The sequence below is a fragment of the Ascaphus truei genome, chromosome 1 (genome assembly GCF_040206685.1).
Source record: "Ascaphus truei isolate aAscTru1 chromosome 1, aAscTru1.hap1, whole genome shotgun sequence".
Lineage (NCBI taxonomy): Eukaryota > Metazoa > Chordata > Amphibia > Anura > Ascaphidae > Ascaphus > Ascaphus truei.
In genome coordinates, this window is record NC_134483.1 from 365,082,963 (window position 1) to 365,100,957 (window position 17,995).

The following is a 17,995-nucleotide window of genomic DNA, read 5'->3' on the forward strand; positions in this document are numbered from 1 at the left end:
TAATGTATAAACTCGCAGGAGAGTGAGACTGTCAAGGTGACACCTTGATAAAGTCCCACGGGACGAAACGCGTTGGTGCGTTTGTCAGTCTCACTTTCCTGTGAGTTTATACATTGAACACCCTTCCGTTTTTACTCTGGAGTTGCCCGTGGTTTATTTTCCTACTCAGGATCTTCTCGTGTTGCTGTGCTCCTTGGCTCCTCCCATCATCTCTTGTCATTACCCATCAGGACTGCACGCAATGGAACTTTTGGCAACTGGACTTCAAGACACCCCCAGGGGCAGGTAATGGGCAATAGCCCTTATATCTATACCTGTGACCCGCATAGTGGGGATATTTATGTATGAAGAGGGGTCTGCATCTGGATCATATATGCGGTAGTTATGTGCACTGACCGCTAGGTCTGATTTTGTTACCCTTTATACTATATGGATGAATTGCACGGTTCCTAATCTCTGATTACAAAAAAGACTGTGATTACATAAACTGTGCACACATATATTGGACACCATTCTTCACAAATATCAACACAGCGCTTCACAGCAGTAATGCACGTGACCGAATAATATAACACACAATGGGAATAAGAACTTGAGATGAAAGTAACAATAAGAAAAGGAAGTCCCTGCCCCGAAGAGTTTCCAATCGAATTGGTATGTAGGGAGAACGTACAGAGACAGAACGAAGGTGTTCTGCTAAGTGCGTCTGCAGGGGGCCAAGGTCAGCGCATGAGATGTATAGTATCAGTCACCCATATGCTGCGTTAAAGGGGTGTATTTTAAGATGGTTCTTGAAGCTGGAGGGAGGGTGCTAGTCGGAGGGAGAACGGAGTGCTCATTTGCATGTCATTACCCAGAATCCCTGGCTCCAGTGGAAGCACTGTAGGCTGAGAGATAATCGGGAAAGGCAGGGTTGCAGACCTGCCCGAGACGTGAATGTGCCCACAAGTGGTATTTATGTACTTGCTGTTCAATATTGCAATATGAACGCTGCGACGTTCGACGTTCGAAATGCATTGGATGGGTCTTTTGCCACATTAAACTGCCCTTTTAATCATTTTTTTGTTCTGGTTTCTTCCTGCTCCGTTTGTGCTGGTGCGCTTTTTGGTCTCCGTTTTCCCTGTTCAATATTGGACAACTATATTAAAGTTCCAAGTGAAACGGTGCCTTTAAGAATATCTAGAAATAGAAAAGAATCCACTCTGTGCTTGGGGTTAAGTAAATACAGGAAAATTGCCTACAGTACTTCAGGTATATGCAACATGTTGAGAGATTTCTCCATGTTCCAGCTTGCCACCCAGTTCTCTATGCAATTAGAGTCCACAACTTTAGAAGTACTAGACTTGTATATGAAGAAGGTCAACTTATTTGTTTGCAAGCTTTTTAAACACAATTCTGCTTAGCCATTGCTGCTTTTTTTTTTTTTATACATATATAGGGGATTTGAAACCCATTTAAGGCCTGGGACATAGTAGTGTGAGCAAGGCTGAGCCATGCTGAGCCGCGCTCACACTCGGCACTGAGCCCCTGCAGCCGCAGCTTGCGGAAGCGTGTGTCTCACCAAGTTTTCAAATTTGGTGCTCGCCAGAGCGCAGGGCCGGTCACGTGAGCGGTTCGCCCAATGAGGACGAACCAGCTCGGTGACGTCACTGGCCTGCCCCCAGACCCGCCCCGGACGGCGCGCTGTGTAAAGCCAGGGAAAGCACCGCTTTCCCTGAGCCTCATCGCGCCTCCGCACGGACAAAATGACTATGTCCCACCTAAGGTGCACTCCTACAGAGTTGTCCAAAAAAACAGACGTAACACCTTAAATATTAAGGTGTCATTGGTGTACACTGGTCCTAGGATGGATTGCCCTGTAAGTATGCCCCTGCCATTACTCACGTTGGTCAGAGAAAAATCTTCTCCTTGCCCCTTGATGAAGCTACATCATGTGATCTGGCACTCCGGGGTGGGGGGGGGGGTATAGCTCCTATATGCCACTCCTATGCTGTAGCTGCTACGTCATATTAGATTTGCTTGTTGTCTAGGGGAGATCTGGTTGTCTGGGGAATTGAGGCCTTCTTCTGGTCCTTCATCAGTGACACCAGGGAGCGGTCACATGTTCGCAAAGTGCCAGAGTGTACATGGCACCCCCCCCCCCCACCCTCAGCATGCAAAGGGTTAAACAATGAATCATTTTCTTAGTCTACAATTGGTAAAGAATCACAAGAATGTGTTTGTGACAGAGATCCCCCATCTCAGTAGCAGAACATTGAAGGTGAATGACTATTAGCAACTTAAATAAAGTATTTGGACCAGTATAGTTGCTTGGAATAGAGATTTCAGGGAGCAAGTTTCCACATAATATAATCACAACCCAGTAAACACATTATAACAGTTAAATGCGGCAAATAGGTGCAATTTGTCTTCTGCAAGGCACATTCCTTCGACATGACAATCCTGAAACTTATTGTGGTGGCCCTTTCTTTCCAATAGCCAGGTGATTCTGGCAATACGCATGCAGTTTGCTGAATGCACAAGTCATTCAGAAAAAGCCTGGCCCTTGGCGTATTGTCCCATAATTAGCAGCTTGGGGTCACTACGGGGTTGCTAGTATGCCAGGCTTCCCCCCCTAGTGACATGTATTTGGTTATTGTACAACTCCAACTTAGACAGGTCACCTTCACTCTCCCTTGTTAATTCTTGTTAAAAGGGACAATCCCCCCCCCCCCCCCCCCAAAACCAATGTGTACTGGTATATGGGTGATTGATGCTTTTCTTATCCAAATCTGACACCTGTGCGTATTTTTACATTTAAATTTTTTTAGTTATACTTAAGAGGGAATTTCCTCTGGCTACTTCCGTTTGTCTGATGCTCCTCCTACACACCACTTTATAGGCTCTCTGAGAATGACATGGTGGGATACAGGTACAGAATACACTTAATTGGCAAGATCCTTCAGAGGCCCAAAAAAATAAAAAATGCAATTGCTAACTAATTTAGGGAAAAAATCAAGCAGCCAAAACTTTCCTATTAGAATTGTTGGATTTGTTTACAGGAGCCAGTTAGACTGTTAAATGTATGTTTTCTGACACACTATATGTTTGCACCTTTAACTTGGAATAAGATACTATATTTTATGGCATTTACCTTCGAGTTTCCATAGTATCTGTCTCAACCTCAATTTCTGATGTATTGTGCATTAAATCCAGACTCTTTATGCATGCACTTAAACAAAAGCAGTAAAGAGTAGCACTTGTGACCAATGTTTTTCTAAAATACATGAACAAGTCAATGTTGCTAACAAGTGTTTAAGGAAGAAGGAAAAAAAAAAAATGGTCAAGAGAACACCAATTATTTTAGTAAAACAAGATATTTTCAAATGGGGCAAAATGGTCAATTGTATTCTTACCTACCAAACAGAAAACATACATTCTCATATACGGAATAGGTGATACTTAAAATAACCATTTTATATTACTCTACTAGAAAAGATAATAGAAGTAGGTGGCATTTTGGCTTTTGAATATCTTGTTTTCACAAACATGATATTCAAACTCACAGTGTTGTTAGGATAAACACAATACTGATGAAATTGCAAATAAACATGTTATATTTGTATTATCTTTTCCAGACACTTGCTTGCCTTCTCTGAACAAGATTACTTAGGCAAAGTAATTAGATTGTTTATCTCAAACTGTTACAAAACCAGTGTAAGAAGACTGGTTTGTTTTTTTATTAAATCATATAATTAGCATGTCAAAGGACAAAGGCCAATTACCCTCTACTGCTGGGGGCATGTAACTTACAGCAGCAAGGAGGCCCACAAGAGTAGCAAAGGGTAATCAACTTAACACTCATTTGTTCCTTCTCAATGGGGACCAAAAAACAAAGATGCATGTCTATCAACTGTTTCGCCTACTCTTGGCCTGACCTCTATGTCAGAAGACTAAATGGGGAGATCTGGACAGGTCCTGCTCAATAGAATATGCTGCAAAAAAAAAAAAAAAAGAGAATAGCTAGAGCAGGGTTTTTCAACAGGGGTTCCTAGGAGCCCTTAGGTTTCCCCGAGCATCCCTAAAGGGTTCCCTGCAATTTTCAGGTCATTTGAAAATTGTACCAAATACAGAAATCTTTACAATGCATCTGATCTCAGACGTGCTATTAGAGAGGGTTGGGGTTTCCTACAATGCATCTGATATCAAACGCACTATTAGAGAGGGTTGGAGTTTCCTGCAATGCATCTGATATTAATGCACTATTAGAGAGGATTGGGGTTCCTCAGAATGTCACAATATAATTATAGGGTTCCTAAACCCAAAAAAGGTTTAAAAAAATAAAAATAAAATAAAAACACAACTAAAGGAAGTGAAAATCCCCTCAAATTCTGACTTGCACTAACTTTGCAACCAAGTAGTACACCAGGTATGCGCAAACTCGAAGGCGCAACTTTTTTGGGGGTGGGAGGGTGCAGCACTTGGAGGCAGCCCTCTTCCTCACATCATTTAAATAAAATGCCGGGGAGCGGGCAAGGCCTCTGTATGTCTCTTGCTGTATCTCCGGCGGCTTCTGCCGATGCGTCACCATGATAACACAGAGTCAAAAGACGGCGCCGGTTCAAATGGCAACGTGACGCCACATAACGCAGCCGATATCGGGGGAAAGGTAAGGAGGGGGCGGAAACAAAAAAACGTTTCCGCACCCCTGGTCTACACGCTAAAACCTTCACTACAATTGTTACTATTTGTTTCACAATTAGAGACTTATGTTTGACAGATTTGCACTTCTTTTTTTTTTTAACAAGATGGGTAAAAAAAAAAAGTACGAACACTTCTCGGCAAGTGTGACCATCTAGAAATACAAACATTGTTAAGCTTAATAAACTTTGGGGTATTTTTCTCTTCTTTTATAAAGAATAAATTCAACAGAACAAGGTCATTACAAGGCCGGAGCTCCAGACAGCCGCAAACAGTGTGATAAGCGAAGTGTTGAAGTGCTCTCATTCTTCAACTGTGTGCTTAGCGCAGCTGTCACACTTACCTTGAATACAGATAGTATTTTCCATTCCAGACGTGGGATTTTGTAAATTTATTTGTTTAACCCCCATCACTGCCCCTGTGGCAGCAAAGTTTCACACTTTGTATTCATGTGACATTTGTTTACATTATCAGTCACTTTTTGACAATAGCTGAAATTTGGTGCAAATTCAATTTGATTCAAAAATCAACTGTGTCCCTACTGTAAACTGCTTCTTAAATGGATCCCATCCCCTCACAAGTGACGATCACGCTATTCTACTTACAGAATTGATTCAGCGATCCCCCAACTGCTCTCTCCCCCCTCCCTTTTTCTTTATACAGAGGAGTCCCTGGAGCCGCCCCATTTTCAGGCCTGGGGACTCCCTGGCTCCCAAGATACTTATCAGTGAAGGTACTATCCCCTATTGCGGATTCTTAATGTGCGCACCACAGAAGATTTAACACCTGTGAAATTATGCAGGTACGTTCACTGGCGAGCCTCGTGAGAACTGGGGTGTCCTAGAAGCCCCAGGGACCCCCAGGCTCCCATCCTATATAGGCAGGATTCCCGCTTTAACTACGTATGGAGAAGAAAGTGACGCGGAGTCACTTCCAAGCCTGACATTGCACATTTTAGAAAGGGGTTGGGGGAAATTAAAATGGACTCCTGACTAGACTTGTTTTAGGCTTTTCCAACTTCAAAGATGCCAAGTTAAAATAAGGTGCTGACCTTGCAGGGGGAAAAAAGAAGCTTTGTAGGCTTACAGAAAGGTCTATGTTAGAATACAGACATGGTTTATGGGCACAGCACAGACATGTATTAGACACCATGCTGGCATCCAGAGGTCCCCTCTCCTTCAAGGCTTAATGGCACAAACACTTGTGCTGATAAAAATGTGGCCAGAGATTGCAGAGTGGAAAACAAATACAAACGCAGAAAGCCCTGCGCTCCTCCCAAACTGGCTTGCAATTTATTAGTGAACCTTTACATTTTGATTCCAAGTCTTTTAACAAAGGAGTCATTTACTAGCAGCTTCTGATTGAAAAGGGATTTAAGCCTAATAAGCCCATGAAGGTAAAGTCCATTAAAGCAGGTTTCTGCATTCGTTATCCTTAAATATGTGGGCAATTCCTTTTCCCTAGCAGCGTACTTAACTTTATTTCAGATTACGCTTTTCTCCCAATGGACTACACAATTACAATATAGTGCACAGTAAGCAGCATTTGCACATAGGATTTTTACCCAGATGAGCTTGCAATCTATGATGTTGGTCCTGAGGAACAGGGAGATAAAGTGACTTGCCCAAATAACAAGGAGCCGACACCAGGATTTGAACCAGGTTACCCCGAATCACCCTCAGGGTTATTGTTTTCAGAGCCAGTGCCTGTACTCACTGAGCCGCTCCCAGCGGCGAATTTAAAAAACGCCGCCGCTAGGCACTTGGCTGTTGCGGCCACATCCTTACTTAACGTCCCCTCTTCCTTCAGAACAGCGTCAAATAACGCAGCGGACGTCATGTTAACGAGACACCGTGACATCACCTTGGAGACGTCCTCGGCGTCATTTGACGCTGCTGTTCAGGAGGAGGAGATGGGCGGCAGGTATGGAGGCGGCTGCAAACAGATAAAATGACTTCCCATCATGCCCGATAAGCTGGCAAAAGTATATGGGGGCGGACATTTTTCCCACCCCGGGCCTAATGAGAATTCTGCCACTGGCTGCTCTTTCATAAAGGTATATTGTATTACTGATGCTTTCAGTCATTGGGGTAGCTCACCTAATTCTGTTTTGCTAAATAGAGATCAGAGTAGCAATAGTCCCTGGAGACATTAATCACATTGAGTGGGGCCACTCTGGATCTGAAAGGGCTACTTAAAACATGAAACCACCCCATCTCCAAACCAAGCAAAATAATGTTCTTCTTTCTAAAGTGGAATTCGCATTTTACATAAACTTAACAACTACTTCCCTGACATAAGAGTGGCAGACAGTACAAAGCAATGTGTGTTAAGGCCCCTGCCTAGTATAATGGAGACTTTTTGTGTACTTGTCTGAAAATGTATTTCGTTGACTACTAGTCAGCAGGGATGCACCTTTGACCCCTGGCAGGAGAGAGGAAAGAGAGAGAAGGCTCACTTTATTTTGTGAAGGGGGTTTGGTCATTGCAGGCCTGTTTCCTGAGGCTGTGCCATTGGCCTCAGTAAGATAACTGCCAGGAATTTGATGACCCAGGGTCAAACAACAGGCTCCAGAGAAATTCAGAATTCAAGTGTTTCCACGGGAATAAGCCAGAGGTGAGGGAGGACTTATACTACTTGAAAAAATGCCTGAATGCTAAAATCTATGTATATATATGTTTATAAAAAGTACTAAAGAGGGTGGCACATTCTTACCCAAGTCTCCACGCAAGTTAACAAGTTCCTGAGATAACTCTTTCCGTTTCTTCAGAGCCTCTTCACGCTACATGGGAAGACAAGAAAAACACAATCATGAACGTTGATGTCACATATCATGCAGTCGGTGACACGCTATTAACTGGAAAGAGAGAAACCACCACATGTTCAGGATGACTGTGGTTTTAAATAGTGGCGGAAAAATCTATTGTTTTCTGGTAAGCCAGCCCGTTAACCCTTGCAATGCATTGCTGGTCAAAGCATTACAGGCCACTCAGAGGTAAATAGGGACCTTGCAACAAAACTTCTATAGGCTCTACTTGCAACAACACAGAAAGGGGGCTCTGGAAAAATACTCTGACACGTCATTTAAGAGAAGATAGTTGGGGCTTTTCGTGCCGCCTACTGTTACATTTGACCTATTGGTGCCTCTGTACAGACCTTTGCAAACTGGCATATCTGATATCTTTTAACCCCCACCCCCTCCGGCCACTGCAGATCTCTACATCAACAAAGGCCGTGCTGACAAAACATAGAAAGAACATTTAAATGGATAGTAATTTCACATTTGACAGCTCAAAATACCATAATAAAGACGTAGTAAAGGAGGAACATATGTTAAAATACTGCATCCGAGTCTCTGCCAAAGAAAACGGCAGTCATTTCTTGCCAAGTAGTGATTTTTTTTTGTACAAAAACGCAATCTACCAGATTTACAGTCTTTTTCTTCTTAACAAGATGAGACCACCACCTCCAAGATGCCCTTCTCATCTGCCCCATCTCCACAACCCCAGTGACTATGTAGGAACACCTATTAATATAATTGAATGGACAAAAACCATTCCCAGGAGGAGGATAATGCCATTATTTCTGCAGGGACAGGCAAGCTCGCATTGTGCAACCAAAGCGTCTCATGCAATTTTCCAGATGCACGAAAAATAAAAGCGACCTGTGCCTCCGAAAAAGGAGAAAGTCAGCAATTTGAAATATCCCCCAAAAGAAACAACGCGAAAAAGGCCAGGGGAAAAAAAAGTGAGCGTAAAAGAATGCATTAACATAACAAAGCATTTTCCACATCTACATTACGTCTACAAAGCCACTGCCCAGATTGACATAAGAATATGAACAGTCTCACCGCTTATATTTAACATCCTGCTTGAGACACTCCTAGATGTAAACAGTACTGTATAAGCAGATCAAGTAACTGCTGCCTGCAACGATCTTCTCTTTGCAAACGTCCTATGTTGGCTTTGCTCTGTCTGCTGCAAGAACTCCAAGAACAAAAAAATAAATAAAAAACCCCCATAAAAAAAAAAAAATTAAAAAGCACGCTCATTACCCTGGTTGCAGCACATGGAGAATAGAGGCACAGTTTACTGCTGGAGCATCCCATTTCACAGCTTCTGTATTCCCAAGGTGCTGTCCCTGTGTATACTCCAGGTGGACTCACTGCAACCCAAACTGGTCTGGCTACATTTAAAGAGCAGCTGAGAGGAGTTGCATGGGACCCTGCCTGACTGCTGCACACTGTGCAGGGTTTTTTTTTTTTTTTTTTTTACAGTGCTCCTTGTGCTGATCCCTCCCAGCTTACAGCACACACTGCAGTCCCTGCTCCTGGCACCAGCAGCCAGTGATTACTTGAAGCCACAACCCCTTTCGAATATGAAAAACGAGAGGCAGGCATTAGCCTGATCGATTGCCACTTACTCAAATATCAGCTGGGGTAGTAGGAGAGGTGACCTCAGTGCTAAGTGGAGCTTAGATTCAGCTTGGATGTGCATTGTGTTTTATTTTTATAACTCGCATTTAAAAGCATGGGTTTATAACTAACCGTTCCCCTTACAGTTTATCCTTCTTTCAAATACTGGCGATTTGTACTCCTATTTTTATTACCATATTTTCCTTGGCAACAACATAACCATCCATATGATTTTTTATTTTTGTTACCGTTTAAAACATGGATGGCTTAAAAGGCTCTTAAAGGGATTACATTTCTATTATATTATTTCTAGAGGCTTGCTAAGCTACTATTGGTTTAAAAATGTATGCACAAAAAAATTAACAAACCAAACCTAATGGCGCAGCACATATAATTTGTGTCGGCTATTTCTAATATATCAGCACGTCATCTCCAGCCATATATGTTGGCCCTTAATACCATTTAAGTTCTAGTTTTCACGTCGTCATACACATTTTGTAAAATTCACTGAAAGGGTTAAGCTGGAAAGGGAATCCCCTTTACCTGGCTTAATGACCTGTGAAGTGTCCTCTATTCCACTCAATATGGCCACCACACTGCTGGGAGCCTGCTGGAAAACACTACAGGTGGGGAGGGATATACAAACCTCTGCATCTCTAGCAGGCATCTTCCATTGAAAAGGACCACTTTAAATGGGCTGTCTTAATCAAGTTAACAGCAGAAACACTTCGCATTGATTAAAAACAAAACACTCATATCTAGAGGCTAGCACATTAAAGGGCAGTAAATTATGTTAAGTGGAGTGTAAAGTTAGCCTTTCCTGAAGTTAAAAGCAAATCAGCGAGGAATCATTTGCCATGTACTGTATTATACTTTGTTATATTATTTAGGCCAGTATTTACAGAACATTTTTTTCAAGTTAGTCTGGGGTACTTACCAGCAATTCAAATCAAACCATGGTCTAGCATCAGATGAATAGAAGTGTTGCAGGGGAAAGATTAATGGAAACCCTGCACTGACGTAATTAAGAGCTAGATGCAAGATATTTAGGACTAATCTGCATGGGTTTATTTATTTATTTTCCTTGTGGGCCAGATACTTCAGATCCGGTTTTGAAGAAAGCAAAACAAAACGTGACAGAAGGAGCAACAGCAAGTGTTTAAGAATAAATGAAGGCAGACAAACAAGAGAAATGAAGGAAAAGCCACAGGGGTTAGATTTAGGGAGACAAGTTAATAAGGAGAAAGCACAGGGTTGGGTACAAGGTAGAAGGTGTAATAGAACGGGTAAAATAGTGACGTCATAGGAACAAGTCAATCCTGTTCTGTATTAAGTGTAGTAAAGAGAACGTTGAGTATAGACAACACACAATGAACGGTGACATTGCGGGAATGCCTCTGGTCCCAGTTCTGCAGCAGGTTAAAGCTCTAAACCCCACTGCAAAAGGTTCTGCCGTTTGTGAAATGACTGATTGCAATGGGCCTGACTCTGGAAGATCAAAGCAGGGAATTTTAGATCCTCCTCCCGCGCCTCCAACTACTGACTCAAGTCACTGACAAACCACAAGGCCGTTTTGGGGGTAAAAAAATTAAAAATAGATGCATCATATTACTATTAAAACAGATTGTAGAATACCTATACATTTACTGTTGGTTGTTATATACATCAAATGAGCAACATCAACATTCTTCATAAAGTGGAGTAAATAAAGCTACGTTTACCCAAGACCATCCTATAGAAAAGACCAATTAGGAGGAAATAACTGTAGAATACTTATTTTAAAAAAATTTTTTTAAAAATGGTATGTTCTCTATTAAAATAAGTATCACAGATTACATTTTTAAAGCATCCTACAGTGCATTTAATATATTACTGGGTCACAAATCTGTCATATGTGACACCTGCAAGTCTAGAGAACAGGCTTAACCTCCCAAGTCTTTCATGTGTATGATCAGGGCAAACACACATGGTGTTTAAAAAAACCATAAAAAAACAGGATCCCTTTTATTTTTCAGCATATCTTGCAGAGAAATCACTAAATTTCCAGGAAAATGTGAGCCTTTACAGGTCGGTCACAGTAGATTATTACATTTAAGAATTATTTGATAATATAATACATATTTCTTTAGAATTGGTGACAGCGTGATGACCTCATCAAGAGCATAGTTACAAAATGGTGTTTAGCGAAGAAGATAAGCACGTTATAAAGTGCATGAGACAGCAACAAGTATGGTCCAAAAAAACAAAATGTGAAAAAGAAAGAAATTCCTCCTTGTTCTCTTGTGTACCTACAAAAGATTATTTTTATTTTGATTGTTAATTTGTGTGCCGTCTACCCTAGATTATATATGCTTACATAAAATGTTTCCTGATAAACTATGGACACAAGGACGGAAAAACGCATTAGTAAAAAAACAGTTGATTGTCTGCATTGTGTTTCTAATATAGTGTTAATCAATATAACAGACCTACAATTATGCATATTTTCATCGGGATTGAGCAAGGAATATATAAAATATGTTTAAAAACTTTCCTTAACACGGTGTACAATTCCTTCCCACAGTACTGTTACACTTAATACATGAACAAGAGACCTGCAAGGTTTCAATAGCTTTGTCCATTGTTTTAATCTATGAAGAACTTTTGTGCAGGACCAATAAAAGGTAGCACATAGCCCATGGCAAAGTTAAACGTCGCCAGAGAACAAATGTCTAGCAAATCCATAAGAGTGACAAGCTTGGCACGGGCATTACACATTTACGGACTATGTTAACACTTGCTATTAACCATACTGTAAGCCGATCTCTGCCAGCAAATGCCTCTAAACTGAAGCATTGATGCACAGTAAGGCCTCGGTCCCAGTGTTAGCGACCGTGAACAAGAGATGACCCTCTATGGGGCCGGCCCCAGTCAGTCTGGACACGCGCAAGCACAAAGCGCGGCCACATTTTGAAAAGTCAAGAAATGTAACTTTTGGCGCGGCGGCCGAGTGATGGGCACGTCACGGCGGCGGCTCAGCCCATGAGGGCAAACCAGCTGCGTGACGTCATGGCCGCGCCCCCACCACCAGTGATCTGAAGTCCTCAGATCGCTCGGGTGAAGGCCACGAGCGCCACCAGGCGTTTACTGGGGCCGTAACCCAAGTCTGTAGTGTGAGCTCTTCCAGATATCTACTCAAGTCAGTACTAAAATGTAGTCCCATTTTGGAAGACAGCCTAAGAGCCTGCAAATCAATCTGATTATTCAGTGCGGGTTAAGGGTTTCTGACTGACAGAGATGACATCGATAAACAGGACAATCTCGCATACACATTCTGGTCATTCTGTGTTTTTTTGTTTTTTTAGATTTAGGCGTTTATATTATTTAGATTAGAAAACAACAAAAAGTTATTAGATTGAACTGGCCTTTTATGAAGTTTTTTTTACAAGAGGAAATAGTTAGCTGCTTCAATGCATGTGTAATTCATTGAACTACTGCAAACTAAAAGAACAAAAAACAGGAGTTTATAATTACTTTGATTGTAGTCTGAGGCAGTATTGTATTGTATTGTATGTCTTTATTTATATAGCGCCGTTAATGTACATAGCGCTTCACAGCAGTAATACATGTGGTAATCCAATAAATAACAGATAATATAAATAACAGATCATGGGAATAAGTGCTTTAGACATTAAGGAAGAGGAGTCCCTGCTCCGAGGAGCTTACAGTCTAATTGGTAGGTAGGGAGAACGTACAGAGACAGTAGGTGGGAGTTCTGGTAAGTGAATCTGCAGGGGGCCAAACTTTGGAATATTTTCTTCCAACGATTACTTTTATATTTGATTAATGTATCTATTTAGTGCTGGATTATGTTTTGAATATTTTGTCTTTAATATCTATAAATGCTGGCTATATGATTGGCACGAATAGCGCACGCACACACACGCGCACACACGCGCACACACACACACGCACTAGGTAAAACAGCTTTACACCGATCACATTTCCATTCCTTTGTATACTTTAGAGAAGACACTATGTTTAATGTTTAATCCAATTTGGTAATAGCTTAGTTCAGGTGTGTTATATCATAACCATATGTTCTCTGACACCTGTCACAAAAAGTGGTATATTATGTCCCTATTATGTACTTAAAATAAGGCAAGTCAGCAAATAATCTCTGGCTTCTTGCAAGAGGAGGATCAAAGATGGAGCAATAATTGAAATGTGTTAACAAGTATCCCCCACACATTGAGTCCCTGTCTGGAAATTGTGTGTAATGTGGCGCTTTCAAGTTACTTTTTATTTCTTTATTACAAACCGCGTGAGAGTAGATGGAGTTAAAATTGAGCATAAAAAATTGTGACTATTTTATGCACAATAAATGTGATGAGTTTTTATCCAATGAGGGGAGAGTGCCAGCATCAATAAAAAGACAGAAACCACTGTAAAACCAAATACAGTGCTCTAAATCAGGCAGGTGAGGGTAAAAGGATCCAAGGTGGGAGACACCAAGCAGAGCACCGGGCAGTCAACCACTGAAACCGTCCCAGTAGACTCAGCATGGGCATACTCTGCTCCGATACGGGAGCACAACAGCGCCAGGAACATAGCCACTTTGTTCATTGGCACTTCCCCTTCCAAACACTGCTTCCTGGTCTTGCATATGGCCAGCTTAACCAATGCCAGGAACAGGTTGAAGAGGAAGTCCGTAGGGGGGGGGGGGGGGAGATGAGGGCAACCAGAACTGCAGGAGAAGACCCCTCAAGGTGGATAAGATGGGCTGCAGTCTAGCGCAGCTAACAAGCATGAAAGACTCCTGCTCGCCACAAAAGAGGCAAGTGGTGGTGGAGCTGCTGAAACTGGACAAAAACTCTGCTGTGCTCCATGGAAAATTCTCCAATGCAGATGGGGTGGGGAACCCACTCTGAATAGAGCTCCCTCCACCGGGGCCTCTCACCCTTGTTGGATGGTAGTACCTGGTTATGCCCAATAAATATGTGGATGAATAACAAGCTGAAACTGTTCCTCCAGAATACAAACAGAATAAAAGTTCTATATTTCATTGAGATGTCAACAACTACACCATAAACTGGCCTATAATTTATGCCTTTATATAGGGTATAAACAATTCTAAACAATACAGAGTTAGTTTACACATGGGTACCATTTTCTATTGTTTTTTTTCTTTCTTTTTTCCCCTTTACGGAAAGTACGTAAACAGGCGGATAAAAAAAAACCAGGGAACATTTTTTCCTTCATTGCCACTAGATGATTATATTGTGCCAAGTAGTGGTGACAATGATAAGATTGGAATGTCGTCGTCTGAGCCTTAGCAGGCCATGTGTTTGATAAAAAGTTTATCAGGAACCCAGATTTCATTCTGCATCCACTGTTAGAGAAAATAAGCCTGCAGGTATTACAACTCAGGAGTGGGGTAAAAGGTTTAGCAGCACGGATCTTGAAAGCTACGGCGACGTAACCACGTGGTGTTAGCTGTCGCCATTGTAATAGTGATTCCTGCACTATGGTGCAGGAGACGAGAGGGCGACCGGGGGGCATGGCAGAGGCGTGGCCGTGAGCGGTTCGTCCTCATTGGCTGAACTGCTCAAGTGCTGCCGACGTCACGCGGCGATAGCTGAAAAAGTCAAAATCCTTTGACAACCGGCGATCATGACCGCTCCGTCGCTCTGCAGTGCTGTTGCGGTCTCGCCCACTATGGGCACCCTCGACAGGCTGCATGTACTTGCTATGGCGCTGCGCGATGTTGCAGTCGCCAGCGCTATAAGCGCAGCCTCTGGCTTTTACACTGCAAACCAACGATGACTTGGTATATATAATCTCAATTGACCTGTGTTAAAGAGCCAATTTCATTTAACAAAAAAAAAAACCACCTGATAAAAAAAAACTCCTTATGTGTATGTTTTACCAATTTGGTTCTTGCAAAAAAAGATGCGTTTATTATTTTACTGGGTCCTTCCTACCTTACCTATGATGCTTTTGTCAGAGAAACGTTCGACAAAATTACTCTACACAAAGTGTGAATTAACCCTTTCCTTATAAATAAAAAGACTTGGTCTTATTAACGAACGGTATAGATCAGTAAAAAAATAAACAAAAAATAAACACCCAAATCATTTGCTACCATGGGAGTATAAAAGGTTTAAAAATATAGAATGTTATAATACTTTGATTATTCCCTTTTATATCCCATGTTTAAATCGGACAATTCTGAACCTCTCTGTGGGTCCCATGTCCTTTATAATCCTGATATGATTTAAGGACAAATATAAAAGCTCCAGTTCTATTATCTGATGAGCGATATACTTATTTGAAAAGAAAAAAATTACACGTGAAAAAAACATTTCTGATTTAATAAAAAAAAAAGGGCATCAAGCACCTCATGTGTTAGCCCTTTGCTATATGCATACAATTCTGCAGATGCAGCGTGACCATGTTTACCCAGTTTTGCAGGAGAGACCTATGCATTGGAAAGACAAACGCACATCCAATTGCTCAATATATTGGATGTGAAACCCCCTTCCACAAAAAAAAAAACAATATCTACATTACTCCAGCACCACTTGTTCAGCTTTCTATGACTCCTTGCAGGGTGACAATACATGTACCATTTGGGAATACAGTATGCACATGCACGTCCAGAAACTAATAGAAAGCTCAACAGACTGCCAGGGGAAGGGGCAGCCAGACATCTATGCAAGATTTTCTGCAACAAATAAAGCGACAACACAACTTTACTATACGATTGAGGGAAAAAGACAAGGACATCGCCTTAGAGCAGGGGTGGGCAACTCCAGTCTCAAGGGACACCAACTGGTCAGGTTTTCAAGATATCCCTGCTTCAGCACAGGTGGCTCAGTAAGAATGACTGAATTACTGATTGAGTTACCTGTGCTGCAGCAGCGATATCCTGAAAACCTGACCTGTTGGTGGCCCTTGAGGCCTGGAGTTGCCCACCCCTGCCTTACTTAGATGACTTTTCTATTGCAGCTGTAACTCTGCATTCAAAACTTTTGGCATCTTTGAGTGAGACCCACAGTAATAATGCATATAAACATTTGATCATACACATCCTCTTACACATTGTGTGTGTATGTGTTTATGTGTGTGTGTATGTGTGTATGTGTTCCTGTATGTGTATGTATTTATACACAAACACACAGAATCAACCGTTTCAGATTTCCTTCCACACAGCTTAAAGCCACTTAAGCTGCCTATATTAATAGATTCAGAAACGACACCCTTTGTAATTTCCAACCTTTTTTGGTTAAGGAGCCCTAATTGAAATTTTGAGGAACCCCCAACCCTCTCTAATAGCGTGTCTGATCAGCTGCATTGTAAAATTCTTCTGTATTTGATACAATTTTTAAATGATCAGATAAGTAAAACATTGGTGTACTGTAGCTTGATAATGGACCCACATTACTAATCAAATGGTGACAAATAACATTCTAAATATTTCAATTTGGCATAAAGCTTACATTCTGCCCATGAAGGAACGAGCTTGTATGAAGACATACCTGCTGACGTAACAAAGAGAAACTGACCCTGTGACCCTAACTTTTAAACATCAAGTGTGTTTTAGAGCACTGGGCCTTGGTAAAAAAATGTAAATACTGTACTTCTGATAAACTGTAAATCAATGTCGAGTCTTGTTTCCAAAAGATGTCACGGTGCATGCTGTTAATGTTAATCATATTGTTCAGGGTTCAAGCACACAACTACCTTATGTGTATAATCTATGCCAGGGGAGCGCAAACTTTTAGTGCTGCACACCCCTGTCTCTCTCCACCCGGCTCTCGCAAACCCCCCCCCCCCGCCTACCTTCATCCGCGTCAGATGAGACTGTGGGGTCATGTGACGTCACATGACCCGCGGCATCATTTGCCGCGTTGCCATGGCGACACGTCACAGGCATCTGAATCCCGGTAAGCAAGCAGTTACAGAGGCCTCACGTGATCCCCCGGCATTTAATTTAAATGCCTGGGGGAAGAGCGTGGGGCCCATGTAACCACCCGCACCTCCTCCCCCCAGCAAAATCTCCCGCCCCCCACTTTGCGCTCCGCTGGTGTATGCAACCATAAAACAGACCTATTGGGATCTAACATCTCCACTGTTGCTTTGCTTTCTAGAAGTCCAGAGGAGAAAAGTGAATGCAAGGAGCCACTAAAGACAATAGCAAGGGAATGAGGTCTTGTTTACAACACAATGTAACTAAACTGAAAGAAGCACAAAGTAAATGGGGGTGGGTTTTTTTGGTATGTATTTTGTACGGTGGATTGAGCGAGAGTGGGGTAATTGACGGAAGGTAGGAGCGAGTGAGAAGGGATGGGGGCAGAGGGAGGGAGTGAGGAAAAGAGGGAATAAGAGTGAGACGCAGGGGATAAATACATGCAAGGCGGGAGGGGGGGAGAGTTAGTGAGACGGATGGGAGAGAAATACATGAGTAGATTGTAGGAAATAGAGGTGTGACATTTTGTGACTGACCCCTGTCGAACCTATTATGTGTCAGCCAGATAGGGGTTCCCCGAGATTTTTCAAAATACTTCAAGGGTTCCTCCAAACAAAAAAGGTTGGAAATCACTGTATTAAATACTAAAAAAAAAATGTATTTTAAAATTAAACTCAATGCCATTTTTAACGAGTTTTAATATACTGAACATCTTTTGATTTCTATAGCAGCTTTTAACCAACTTCCCCAGCAGTGTAAGCTCTTTGGAACACTGTCCTATTTGTGATCATTTGTTGCTAATATTCCCAGCAGTTTGAGCATCAAACTGTAACAATGGATAATGTTACCGTAGTAATATAAGATCACATTGTAGCTGCTGAGTTACACTGACGGAAGGATTGATTTGAAACTGAAAGGCGGCCATTTAGTGAACCCTGGGAAACAGAATG

At 41.9% G+C, this 17,995-nt stretch overlaps 1 protein-coding gene across 1 annotated transcript in view; it reads right to left on the reverse strand.

Moving 5' to 3' along the window:
• MTUS1 (microtubule associated scaffold protein 1) overlaps positions 1–17,995 on the reverse strand; it is an 84,532-nt gene that overhangs the window by 28,743 nt on the left and 37,794 nt on the right. The window contains exon 3 of the mRNA XM_075610088.1: positions 7,396–7,462. Coding sequence (XP_075466203.1) covers positions 7,396–7,462 — 67 coding nt within the window. The remainder of the gene's footprint in view (positions 1–7,395; positions 7,463–17,995) is intronic.